This window comes from Petaurus breviceps, unplaced genomic scaffold (assembly GCF_028583685.1).
Source record: "Petaurus breviceps papuanus isolate PSGF00001 unplaced genomic scaffold, PetGlider_PUasm1.0 189, whole genome shotgun sequence".
In the NCBI taxonomy this organism is placed as follows: Eukaryota; Metazoa; Chordata; class Mammalia; order Diprotodontia; family Petauridae; genus Petaurus; species Petaurus breviceps.
Window position 1 is genome coordinate 14,525,990 of NW_027185809.1, and position 14,113 is coordinate 14,540,102.

The following is a 14,113-nucleotide window of genomic DNA, read 5'->3' on the forward strand; positions in this document are numbered from 1 at the left end:
CTCTATATATGTATGTATATATATATATATATATATATATATTCACACACACATATACATATATATATACATATATATTTGAATATTTTATTTTAAAACTTTCAATTCCAGATTCATTCCCTTCCTTCCTTGTCACCCACCCTTACAGGGAAGAAAAGCAGTTCAGTATAGGTTGTACATGTGTGACTAATGCAAAACAATAACATAGTAGGTATATTGTAAGAGACTGACTATATTTCCCTCCCTCCTATCCCACCTCCCACTTGTTCTATTCTCTACTTTGATCCCATCCCTTTTCAAAAGTGGGTGTTTCCAACTTCCCTCCCCAACAGCCTGCCCTCCCTTCCATCATTCCCCTCTCATCCCCTTCCCCCCCTACTCTCCTGGAGGGTGATACCCTATTTAGTGTGTATTTCATTCCCTCCTCAAGCCAAATTCAATGGGAATAAGGTTGACCCATTCCCTTTGGCCTTCCTGTTCTTCCCCTCCGGTGTAACCATTTTCCCTTGCCTCTCCTATATGAGATAGTTTACCCCATTCTGTCTTTCCCCATCTCCTCTCATTATATTCCTCTCACCTCTTAATTTCACCTTTTAAGTATCATCCCTTCCTGTTAAATTGGTCCTGTGCCCTCTATCTATGTATACCTGTAAACATATATACACACATTCGCATATGTATTCATACACCCATATACCCACTTATATAGACATATATATTTCGAATCCCTTCAACTACTGAGAAAAGTTGCATAAATTACAATTACAGTTTTTCCATGTAGGAATGTTAATAGTTCAACTTTGATAAGTGGCTTTTGATTTCTTTTCCCTGTTTACCTTCTCGTGCTTCTCTTGTTTCTTGTATCTGAATGTCAAATTTTCTATTCAACTCTGGTTTTTTCAGCAAGAATGATTGAAAGTCCTCTATTCCACTGAATGACCATATTTTCCCCTGCAACATTCCAAGCCCTTCAATCCCTCAGTGTAGAAGCTGCCAGATCCTGGGTTATCCTGATTGTGTTTCCACAATATTCAAATTGTTTCTTCCTGGCTACTTGTAATATTCTCTCCTTAATCTGGGAATTCTGGAACCTGGCCATAATATTCCTCGGAGTTTTCTTTTTGGGATCTTTATCAGGAGGTGATCGGTGGATTCTATCAACCTCTATTTTGCCCTCTGGTTCTAAAACATCAGGGCAGTTTTCTTTGAGTACTTCCTGGAGGATGATTTCTAGGTTCTTACTTTGGTCATGGCTTTCAGGTAGTCCAATAATTTTTAAATTATCTCTCCTGGATCTATTTTCCAGGTCAGTGGTTTTTCCCATGAGATATTTCACATTACCTTCTATTCTTTCATTTGTTTGGATCTGTTTAACAGCATCTTGATTTCTCATAAAGTCATTCATTAGCTTCCATTTGCTCCAATCTAATTCTGAAGCAACGATTCTCCTCATTGAGCTTTTGAGATTCTTTTTCCATCTGGCAAATTCAGCTTTTTAAGGCATTCTTCTCCTCATTGACTTTTTGAGCCTCTTTTGCCATTTGAGTCAGTCTGTTTTTTGTTTGTTTTTTTAAAGCAATCAGGGTTAAGTAACTTGCTCAAGGTTACATGGCCAGTTATTTCTGGGTGTGGTGCTAAGTATCTGAGCCCAGAATTGATCCCCAGGTCATCCCAACACTGGAGCAGGTGGTCTAACTCGTTGAGCCTCCTAGCCGCCCTGAGACAGTCTGTTTTTTAAGGTATTATTTTCCTCAGTCAGGCTGTTGACTCCCATTTCATAATTTTCTTGCATTGTTCTCATTTCTCTTCCCAAATTTTCCTCCACTTCTCTTATCTGCTTCTTAAGGTGCTCTGTGGCTTGTAACCAGCTTGTATTTTTCTTTGAAGCTTTTGGTGCAGGAGTTCTGACTTCACTGTTTTCCTCTTGTTCCATGCTTTGTTCCTTTTTGTCCCCAAAATAGGAGACTAATATTGGAATCTTCTGCCTGCTTTGTTTTCTTTGCCTGGTCATGTCGCCCTTCAATCACTTGACCCCTGGGCTTTTTGCCACAGTAGGACTCTGCCACCAGACAGGGGAGCTTCCATCACAAATGCTGGGGTTTTCCTCAGCTGCTGGAGGTATTAGATGGGTGCCCTCTCTGAGGTCTCCAGACACTCTGGCAAGCTGGACACACACCCCAGGACCTCCACCCTAGACTGCAATCCAGATCCAAGCAAGTTAAAGCAAGAGCGATTACCCCTCAGACTGGTGCTTGGTCCCACTACACTCTGCAGGCCAGGAGGTGAAGCTGCCACATGGCGCTGGCTGGCTTTGCCAGTGTCTCAGCAGCTTCTCGGGCGGGGGGTGGGGGGGTGGGGGGGTAGCGGCAAAAGCCACGCACTCCCACTTACTGGTCCCAAAGTCCAGACTGCACTGACCTCTCACTTTGTCCTTTGCATCTATGTGTTGATAAATCTGGAAATGGCCAGCTCGTCAGGCCCGCCCTGGGGCTAAAGCCTCGGCTTGGGGCTGGGCTCGGTTCCCAGAGAGCTGCGCTGGATTCCTGGCCACCCAGGCTGTCCGCAGGAGGAGGTTAGCTTCTCTGTGTCATTTTGTGGGTTCTGCAGCTCCAAAGTTTGTTTAGAGTCCCTTTTTACATGGATTAGGGAAGGTGGAAGCCAGAGCTGTGGGAAGGTTGTGCTTCTACTCCGCCATCTTTGCTCCATCCCCTATCTGTATTTTTAAAGAGACTCCAGGTCATAGTCTTTAAAAATTATTATTTTATTTTTTATTTTGGACTTGACTTAAACACAAAATAAAATGATCATTTCTTTAACTAGAGTAAAACAGCAAAAGAGGTCATCATCTTCACTTCATATGGGTAATTAATTGTTTGCATTATGTTTGCTGCTACCTACTTCCACCCCTGTTGCAAATATCCATTGCCTTTGGATGTCTTGTAATTGTGATTCCTTGGAGATTGTGGTATTACATGATTTGCAGCAATATAACATTAACAGAAGAATATTAGTGTTGAAAAGATGAGATTTTATTTGAAGAAGAAGCTTGGGTTCATTAAGAATACTACATAATTTCCAAGTTCCATCCAATACAGCTTACTGCTTTCTGCTATTTAATTCTGGAACTAGATCGAGGTCCATCCATGTGTCTGTCTAATATACATGTACTAAATAATCCACCCAAGTTCATCAAACTGCTTATCATATTCTGAACAGGTATTCATCATTCACTTTGATTTTTCCACATGAACAGTGTCTCTTTTTAGAAATTATGGATATCATTTAGGTATGCAGTATTCTGGAGCTTTGTGTAACCAGAATATCATCCATAAGGAGAAGAATCTGGAAGAACCCACCATTGATAGGGAATTCGTCCCCCATTTGGATTCTAGGCCAGAAACCCTCCATGACTGCGGTGCTGGTACTTGAAAGTTTCTTGTGCTTAGCATTACATTATGGCATAGTCGGCAGGATAATGAAATGCAAAGCACAAGCAACTTCCAAGGTTTGGATTATGAGCATAGTAAACTCTCCATTTATTCAGTAAGAAATTAAAGCAAAACATTCACAGAAAAGAGAAAATCAAAATACAGAGTAACTTGATGATTTGGTAAGTCCTCAATTCAATCACAAGTTCTCTTTTACACAAGATACATTTATTTAGTCAATCACAAAGTTCACCCCTAGGTATCATCATCTTAATCTCTTCAATCAAAAAGTAGTCACAAAGTACAAAAGTCAAAACTTTTTCCACCCCTGGATCACAACTGAATTACAATACAATTACAATTACCACCAAGCACCTTCTCAAGGTGCAGTGGAAAGCACAAAGGCCATCCACCCCAGGTCACAACTAGGTTACAATATCATCGCAGCATTAAATACCCAAGGAGAGGTCTTTTCTTCATCTTGACCCAAGGCAAGTTCTCAGCAGTTTCTGTTCCTGGAAAGACACAGTTTAACAAAGACACAATAACAAACATACACATTGCTTGTGTCCTCATCAATTCACTCTCTGTGAAATCAACCTAGACCAAACAACAAGATCTGAGGAATCAGTACAAATCATCAGTACAGTCCCAGATCCCCTGAAAACATCAGCAAGACCCTCCTCCAGGCCTTCCGAACCAACAGCAATGTCCCAGGACTTCTGCAACAACAGCAACGTCCTCCATCAGCAGATGAATCTGACAAAGTAACATTGAAACAAACAGACTAAATACTGGCACCACAGTCATGCTTCCTCCCAGTTTTCCTCTCTTCTCATTTCTCAGGAGTTCTCAATTCTCAGTTCAGCCTCCAGATGCTAAGTCCCAGAAGTTCTTTTGGCCTCTCTCAGCTTGGGCCTCTCCCTATACATGGCACCAGCTTCTCCTAGTTCAATCTCCTCTCATCACGTCAACAAGTCCATCCCATTGTGGGGTTCAAATTCCATTACCATTACAAGGCAGTAAACATCTTTTGTTTTTCCAATGATTTGGTATTTTCTCCTTTCAGATATTTTGAGAACTGATCCCTCAATACCCTCAGAACTATGTAGTCAGAATGAACTCACCCTATGTTTACTTGATCCAAGTGCACTAATTATAATTTAAGTAATAGAAATCTTAATTTTCCAGGATTATATAATGGATAGCTCTTCTCTCCTTGGGTCATCATATGCAGCAGTGTTCCCTGACTTCTAATTCCATGAAGACACATAAGATCTGCTATAGCATCTGTTTCTTTTCTGTTGTACTGTACCTATAAATAGTAGCAACAATAGCTTAGGATTCTGAATACCTTTAGAATATTAAGTGTCGTGTGACTTTTTCCAATGACATTTTCCTATTGGGATTGTTGGGAATATTGATTCTCATTTTATCATTCATTTTTAGCATTAACTGGTAGGATCAAATTCCTTTACTTCTACCAGCTGCTTTTCTGAATTACTACACACTTTTAGAAACATGGGGTTCTCACTACTGATCACCAATTACAGGGCTCCAAACACCTTGACCCAATTACTGCTATACCCTAGGGATGTCACTGTTCTCATGTCTCCCATTTGAGATTTATGTGAATAATGCTGATGCCTTAAAGATATTTGAGTTTCATCTCCTGTAACTTTTTTGAAAAATCTCTTCTATATACTTTCTCCTGGATGTGCTCCATTTTGAGGGCCCCTCTTATGTATAAATTCATTTCCCGAGAGTTTTTAGGAAGACTTTTTGTGGTCAGGGAGAGCACAAGTTTTTTATCAGCAGATTAGATCTATTACTACCCATAGTGGAGGTATTGGACCTGCCAATGGGCAAATTCTAGTGGGAATAGTCAGAAAGGGAACAGGTGAAAGGGCATTAATCTGTGTCCTTCCTCAGGGGCACTCTCTAGGTCCATTTGTCAAAAGAAACAAAATGAACCTTTGGAAACAAAAGTCATGTGCAATATAGGTATCCAATGGGAGGCGGTTTCGGAGAAAACTTTGGTAGTGCTCTTTGGCTCTCATCCTCAAAGGACTAAAAGTCCCTGGAAATGGGCATCTGTGCTTTCATTTTGTGTCCTTTTTTCTCCTCAAGTAGTACCTCCTCTTTGTCCTATCCTCCACCTACCTTAATCCACAATTAACCCTCATTCCTTTTTTAAAAAATATTATTGTGGGGGCAGCTAGGTGGCACAGTGAATAGAGCACTGACCTCGGAGTCAGGAGGACCCAAGTTCAAATCTGGCCTCAGACACTTAACACTTGCTAGCCGTGTGACCTTGGGCAAGTCACTTCACCCCAATTGCCCTGCCCTCCCCCCTCAAAAAAAAGCAAAAAACAAAATAAAATAAATATTATTATGGTAGGAATGTCTCCATGTTAGACAATACAGGTTAAATGAGTTTTCACTGGACAGTTCTAAAAAGTGTAGTTTGAGCACTTGTCAGGAATCAGGCAAACAAGTGAGAAGCCTGAAAAATAGTCAAGGGGTTGAGCCTTGGAGGATGAATCAAGAAGGCAACTGTGAATAAGGAATTCAGTATGACCTTGAAGGAAAGTTATCAGAAGAGCCTGGAGGACTGGCTAAGGAAAAGAACATAATAAGTTCCCATTTTAGGCTTTAAGGCAGATCCTTGAGTCAAGCTAACATCTGAGTAGTAAGTCAGGATCCAGCAACTGAGGAAAGATCTTGTTCACTTGGTCTTAGACCTGAAACTCTGAGCTTTTTTTTTTTTTCATTTTTTAAGTCTTTCACTTTCATTTTTCTATGCCCTCTTTGAACAGAGACTAGAGTACCTTATTTTGGGCCTTACTTTAATGTACTTGCTATATATTCAATGTAGTGATCATATTGAGGAATCAATTCTAGAGGTGATAAATGTGATCAAACTCATTGCTGTCTAAACGGAGGCACTCAATGTTGGCAGTGTACAGAGCTTGGGAGTTATCAAATATGCTCTGGAAGATCAACACATTCATCTGAACCCTGTTGCTTTTTCTCTTTAACAGGTGGGTTCACAGAAAAAGCATATGAGTGGAGCTCAGAAGAAGAGGATACCTTGAAAAAGGCAGGGCCAGTTCAGGTTCTTATCATGAAAGATGATCACTCCTTCGAATTAGATGAAATTGCACTTAATCGTATCCTTCTGTCAGAAGCTGTCAGGGACAAAGAAGTTGTTGCTGTTTCTGTGGCTGGAGCATTTAGAAAAGGAAAATCATTTCTCATGGACTTCATGTTGAGGTATATGTACAACCAGGTATGAATTTCTCTAAAACACTTTCTTGTTCTTGTGCTTCTGTTAACTGGATACTTTTGAATGAACATTGTACCTGTTAGCTGAGAAAAAATTCAGAACTGAAAAAAAATTAGAAAGAAATTTATTAAGTCATTGGGCAAGGAGTAGAAGCAAAAAAGGCGTCACTCCCCATAATCCCCTGGTCACTGAAGTTTTACATTATGTAAAATTCAGACGAAGGAACAAGGAAATAGCTGATTTGGCAGCACAAAGATTGCTTGAGATATATAATGGGAGAAAACTCCTTACATCAATCTTGGGATCTAGCTCCCCTGGAAGGGTATTTTGAGATCAACATAGCCTGGAGTCCTGACTTAAACATTAAACAAATCTGATCACTAAGCAACAAGTCAGAACTTGCAGTCATGCATGGCTAGGTTCAAAAAATGTAATAATAATTTCTCATAGTTTTCTCCTATTGGGTATTTAAAGCACAACATTCCTATACCAAAAGAAGCAGTTATAGAAGCAGAGAGCTAGACTATGGTTTCAAAGGAAATTTAAAAAAAAATAACCCAAGTCAGTGGAGGCAGCTTCTTCACTATTCATTTTATCTAGAGCTTGATAGAATTCCTTTAAGGAGTGATAGATTATTTCCCAACATTTCACAGTCAGAATAAGCATATATATATATATTTGTTGGGGGACTTAGACTCGCACCAGGAAACAAGTATACTACATAATACAGGGAGATTTCCTAGTCATCAAAAGTACACATATGACCACAAATATAAAAAAAAAAAGTAAAGACAGATTCACAATCTCATACTTCCTTCAATGTCATAAAATTTGAATAAACCTAAACAGAATCATAATCTCATGTATCCCCTAAGGAAATAAATCTAATTAAACAGACTATAGGCAAACTATATAGACTAAACTACACTTAATCAAATCTTATTTCATCTTGTTGTTGTCCCATATAGCTATCTGATCCTTGAAAACATTTTCCCTTGGAAATTCTAGATTAGGCCTCATTTCACTCTTAAATTTGGTTTTCCAGTAAGTAGTTCAGGTGGTAAAAACCAGTTTAAACCTTATGGAGTCAATTTGTCCTTTGGTAATTCTTCTGAATAGAAATATGTATTTGTAGATACACACCACTTATGTATATGTACATGTATGTAGACATATTTTAGTTGTTAGAGAAGACAACTCAATAGTTGTTGCTTTCATCAATATACTGTTCCATTATCACATAATATTTTTGTCCTATTCCTGCTTTCAGAATATGTATTATCCTCATATCATCCAGAAAGAATGAGATATTTTAAGGATCTAATTTTATGTGTGAATCTATAACTATTAGTGATCACAGATTCAAAATGATAAAATTAAAAACAGTAAGATCTTTATACTTTCTTCTCATTATAGCAACTCAGAGATGCTGAGTATTGTAGCAACAAGATTCATCAAATATAAAAGCTTTTACAATGCAAGGGAAGGAGCAACATGGTTACAAAATCAACACCTCTTCAAAGGCGCAGACCGACCTGACATAAGTGTAACGGGATCTAAAGCTTCCTTTGCTCTGTTCAATTCCAAGTAGTGGTCATGGTCATTCCTTTATTTTGGAACAGTCAATCACAGAAAAGTTCTACATTATTCACAGTGTACCATAGTCAGACTCAACTAATCGAGTAGGAAAATGTACTGTTCAAAAAGGAAACAACATAATAGGGAAATAGGCTTCTACCATAACATTTGAAAGGTTGTCTTCTAAATTTCCCAGGCAGATATACGGTAGCAATTCTCAAACTGCATTCCCTTTGAGCACCACATGGTGCTCATTTCCCTTAAAAGGTTTATGACTGGTATAACAACAATTCAGACAATCTTACTTAAAGTCAAAACTCAAAAAAATATTTAATTATAGTCCCAAGAAATTTTTTTCTCATGTTGTTTGAATGACAGTAACAATAAAAACATACAAGGTCTTGTTTTAGTTATCCTTTCTATTTTAAATCCTGGAGCATAAATCAATCAGAAATTAAGAATAATAGCATTCTATGATTACACATATATTGAATGCATGTTCATTAAAAATGCAGAAAAAACAGCTGTCCACTAAAGCCTTCAGGCTGACAGATATTCAAATCTGAAAGCATTACAATGCCTTCCTTAACTTCTTCAGCAAAAATAAAATCTTTAAATTTGGGAACTATGACTATTGTCAAGCAAACAGAATTGGCCTTTAACCTGTGAGCAACCAGAGCTGAACAAAGCAGGCTAGAGACATAAGAGTCAGGAATTGAACAGAAGTTTAATTTCCAAATGAGGGAAACAGCTTGTTAGTAAGGACACATGTGCCAGAGTGCTGCTCTAGTTGGGGGGGAGGGGGGGGGGACGATGTTAGTGTGACAATGAGGGGTAACAGCAACAATGTGACAAGTTTGATTTATAAACAATTTTGGGATTTTGGTGTGGCTGAGCTGAGATCACAAAAAGGGTGAGCGCAAAGGATTGCTGTTACTCCAAACTCGGGCGGGGCACATTCTTAGCTCTGGAAAAGAGTGTCTCCTAATATCTTGACATTTCCCCCTTTTGACCAAAGGGAGGAGGGTTAGTTCTTTGAGGAGACCTACTGGGGAAGTACTATTGCTAGCCGTTGCTTGCTAGCAGAAAACAGAGGGGGGGGCAAGAATGTAGAGGGAGAAAATGCCAAAACTCACTAGAATCAGGGCCTTAGTGGTTGGGCGCATAACAAAAGGGAATACGGTCAGAGGACATCACAGTCTTCATGACCCACTGCCCAATTACAAAGTAACAAAAGGTGTGCGCCTTCCTGAAAAACAAGCCTTCCCCCTCAATCAAGCCCCTCCTGGTGGGTTCCACTTGAGGCTCATTAAGGGGCAGGGAAGATCTTCAAATTTCCTTACCATTATACCCGTATAAAAATAATTGATCTTATTACCTTTGACATTTTGAAACCATTTTAGAGTTACCAGGTATGGAACAATTACATTCAATTAAAGAAATAATATAGTGCTTAGCATATGCCAGTCACTGTGTTAAGCAATTTATAATCATTGTATTGTTTTGATCTCACAACAGTCCTGGGCAATGGATACCATGATTTTCTTTTTACAAATCAGGAAACTAGGACAGAGACAAGATAACTTGCTAAGATAACAGAAGTAAGATTACAACCAGAACAGAGAAGGATGGACTAACAGTTTGTTTCAACCATGAGAACAAGAGGCTAAAGTTAATTTTCAAATGATATAATTTTATCACCTTCTGGGTATAATTTTTCCAATTAACAGCTTTTTTTTTTCATACAACGATTTCCTTAAAATCACTATAGAAGAAAAATTAAAAGCCCAACAGTAACATAAACAATATTTTCAGTTTTAAATATCTAGTACAAAACTTATTGCCATCAATTTGATTGACTGTCCTTCCAGATCATCTTACATGAAAAAAAAGAAAGAAACTTCATCTATTGATTTGGCATTCTATATTAATTGCATTCAAAAACCAGTATAATCAATTACACTTTTAGTTCTTATTCATGCAGTTTCTAAACATATTGTCTTAATTCTAAATATCAATTGTATCTTGTATTCAGATCTGATCTAACATAGAGGGACAAACATCACAATTATTTCACTTTAAATGAAACCACTTTATAATTTTGTTTTAGGACAAACTCAGTCAAATCAAATCTGGATTAACAATCATAAATGGTATCATTCAAAATCTCAGTTTTCTCAAGGACCATTAGCTGCTAGTACCTCAAATTGATGTGGGATGATAGGTGTTTCAGAAACCCCAACAGCCAGAGTTCCTTGGTGGGCAGTCTGGAATGAATTCGCTGACCCAAGAAATCTTTAAGTAAGGATCGTAAAAATTTATTGTTACACTTTACAGCAGGCAAGAGTTCCTAGGGAAACTGTAACCTTAAAATGTTACAGTTAAAGGTTATAAAGGATAACCACAGTAAATCAGATGTCAACTATGCTAACTAGGTGAGTCTGGGCAGGATTAGGGAGGAGTTAAGGAGTGATCAGTTCTTAAAGGAACATGCACTTTTAATATCTACTATGCTGGAGTATTGCCCAGAATTCACTGGGAAATGGGGGGGGGGGGCGCGTTGCACAGAGGTGTGGTTTTAGGCTTGAAACATCACTAAATCAGCTAGCATTCAAGATTGACTAGGAGTGGTGGCCTAGTCTGCCACCCATTAATGTCATGTTTGACAAAATGGATATTGGGAACCTAGGCTAATGAGGAATTCAGGATGTGTATAATTGGCTAAGGAGTTACTTATAGATAGTCCAGTGAAGGATTCATAGGTGCAGCCGGTCATTATACTAAGGGGAGAAAAACATTTGTTTAAGCTAAGAGAGTTACTTATAGTTTAGTGAAGGATTCATAGGTGCAGCTTGTTATTGTACCAAGGGGAGATAAACAGTTCATAAATGGTTGCTAGGCAGAGTGCTGGCAGGGGGAAGGGGCAGAGTTAACACTCTGATGCTGGGGAGATTTGAGGCCAGGGAGAAAAGTAATTATACAAACTGATTTTACAAACTGATATTCAAGCACAGGCACTCAAGCACCCCATCAAAATTATAGAACCCAATGCTTTCAGTCCCAAAGATTTATGTGTCAGTCTCACATTCTTAAAATATTTCAGCATTTAAAAAACTATCATATCATATTTTGACAATTTACAACAAAGATATTACATTTCAGTTACAAATTAATCCCTAATTATTTTATAATGCCACAAAATTGTATGTATAATTGTATGAATGTATGATTTCTACAAAACAGGAATAAGATTTCCTTTCTTTCCTTGTATTTCTTTATCTCTGTAACCCCAATCTGGTCAGGGCTGAAATGATACAAAGAAAGTTATCTTGAAGGGGTTTTTTGGTTTGTTTATTTTGGGGTTGTTGGTTTTTTTTCCATTCTAAAAGCTTATCTCCTGCTAAAAGTTTGAAATGGGACTAAGTCCTTGCTTACTGGGAAGGAGAGTTTACCATCAGCTTACTGAAAGCTAAGAGAACTGTTTTAAATATGAAATTAAATTAATCTTCCCCTCTATTTCTGTGTTGTTGTTTTTTTACAGCAGTCTTTGTGGGTTCTGCATTTTTTCCCTTAGAAAGCTCCAAGGTATCAAAATCTACAAATAACACCAAACATGACACCAGAGAAAGATTTTCCTGAAAAGCTCATAGAGAGAGGAGAAAAATGGCTTCTCTACTGTTGGAGTACAAGTTCAACCCACAAACACCCACCCTAGTCAGTAGTTTATGGTCAAGCTTCCCTCATTAACCTGGGGTCATCTTATGTAAATGAATATAGACAGATGAAAACCACCAGGTTTGTTAGGGTTGCTCAATCTACTGTACAGGTATCAGAACAAGACAAGATAAGATAACACAAATATCTGATAAAGGAGTCCTTTCCAGCATATTACATGGCTCAACTGCTGCCAGTATACAGTTGTATATCAGGTGTCCAATTTATTTCAATAGTCATAGGAGGGTTGGGGGACATATATAGGAAGAGAAAAAAAGGAGAGGGGGAAAAGAAGGAAGGAAGGTAGGAAGGGAGGGAAGAAGGAAGGAAAGAAGGAAGGAAGGAAGGAAGGAAGGAAGGAAGGAAGGAAGGAAGGAAGGAAGGAAGGAAGGAAGGAAGGAAGGAAGGAAGGAAGGAAGGAAAGAAATCCAGAGGGCAACTGGCACTGAACCCAGAATTCTTGTGTGATCAGCCTCAAGAGGACTACTAATTTGCCAATAAGGGTGGGTAGAGTAGTTCTAATCCTACTCTAAGTAGGTCAGTATGTCACATTGCTCCTGTTATTTTACAGATGCCCAAACTGAGGCCTAGGGAAGTTGAGTGAATTGCCCAAGGTCACATAGCTAATAAATGTTTTTTAAAATAATTAATGTCTAATGTTGGGGAAGGGAGCAAAATGGCAAAGTGAAAGGATACAGTGCTATAAGCAACCATTCACAAACTTTTCCAAACAGATCTAGAAAAAGCATCAGACCAAATCCAGCTGAACATAGGGAGATGGACAGGGAGATTTGCAGACACTGGGGACAAGATTAGGGAGTACTTTGACATCAAGAAAGAAACTGCATCCAAACAAAAAGAGACTCCAGACTGGAAGAGGCACCACCAAACACCTACTGCTGTAGTGATAGATGTGAATTGGCAGCTTTTTCTCCCACTACCCAGTTCCAAGTAATAGTGCAAGCTGGAGTGAGAAGGGCATTCCCTAGTGTGGAGGCCCTGCTCTGTGCATGGAGAAAGGAGCCAACAGTAGCAATAGTAGTAACTGGTGTGGCTCAGATCTCAGGTGCAAAGCAGAGTCTCAGCTCCAGCATCTAATCCAGACAGCAGAGGAATAATCGGGGCAGAAATACCAGACCAAAGGGTAGCCTATAGTTCTGCTGCTCTGAACTGACAAAGTTTTACAGTTGGTTGACAGGGGTGAAGTTGTGCAACAGTCTGCTGTTGCTCAGACCCAAACCCAGGTCAGAAACTTGCAGAGCTCAAATGGGGGAAGCAGCAATCAAACTTTGCCCTGTATCACACCACTTTGGGGGCACTGAAAACCTGTAAATTCCCAGCCTATTCCAGATACTGGAAAACACAACACTCAATACCCCCAAGAAAGTATCAACACTTCTTTCCAAATTGCCACAGAGATCAGCCCTAACATCAAGTCCAAAGTCAGGATGCAGGCTGGAAGAAGGGCTAGAGAGAAAATGAATGCTGTAACATTATATACAAGAATATATAACAAGAATAACACAGCAGAGATGTTCAAGACTCAAATGCAGGAGAATGACTTCAAAACATCTACAGGAAAAGCCTTTATTGTGGCCTTCTGGGGGTGTGGGGGAGGGCATGTATATATTTATAGCTATAGAGAAACATATCTAAACTTTGTTGTGGCCTTCTGGGGGGGAGCAGGGTTGGGTGGAGGGAAAAAAAGAACAAAGTAAAAAAGTGCACAGCAATGAACAAAAGAAAACTCACAAGGAAGCAAAGATGGACAATTCTCAACACAAGGCTTTCTTGAAATGAAATTTTATTGTTACATATTTTGAATCCTTTCTTATGCTCTGCAATGCACACAATGTGCTTTTTTTCTTTCTAACTTTGTATTTGAGTTCCAATATTTAAATTTATGATATATTTGTGTTTCTTTTCTCTATTCCCCATTTTGCTCTGTCATTTGAGTCTAAAATGAAATCTAGGGGGGAAAAAAAGAATGAAGGTAGAAAGACAGCTTACTGAAGAAAAATGGGGGAAAAATTTGCAAAAAAAAGTATAACAAACTTTTCACCATCGAGCCACCATGCTTGTACTCTCATATCACACTGTCCTG

The 14,113-nt window shown here is 38.9% G+C and overlaps 1 protein-coding gene across 3 annotated transcripts in view; it reads left to right on the plus strand.

Annotated features, from left to right (window-relative positions):
- The window catches only part of ATL1 (atlastin GTPase 1), a 107,406-nt gene that overhangs the window by 16,782 nt on the left and 76,511 nt on the right, over nt 1–14,113 (plus strand). For all 3 annotated transcript variants that reach the window (XM_069091942.1, XM_069091941.1, XM_069091940.1), the window contains exon 2: nt 6,473–6,720. In XM_069091942.1, the coding sequence (XP_068948043.1) occupies nt 6,473–6,720 (248 nt within the window). The remainder of the gene's footprint in view (nt 1–6,472; nt 6,721–14,113) is intronic.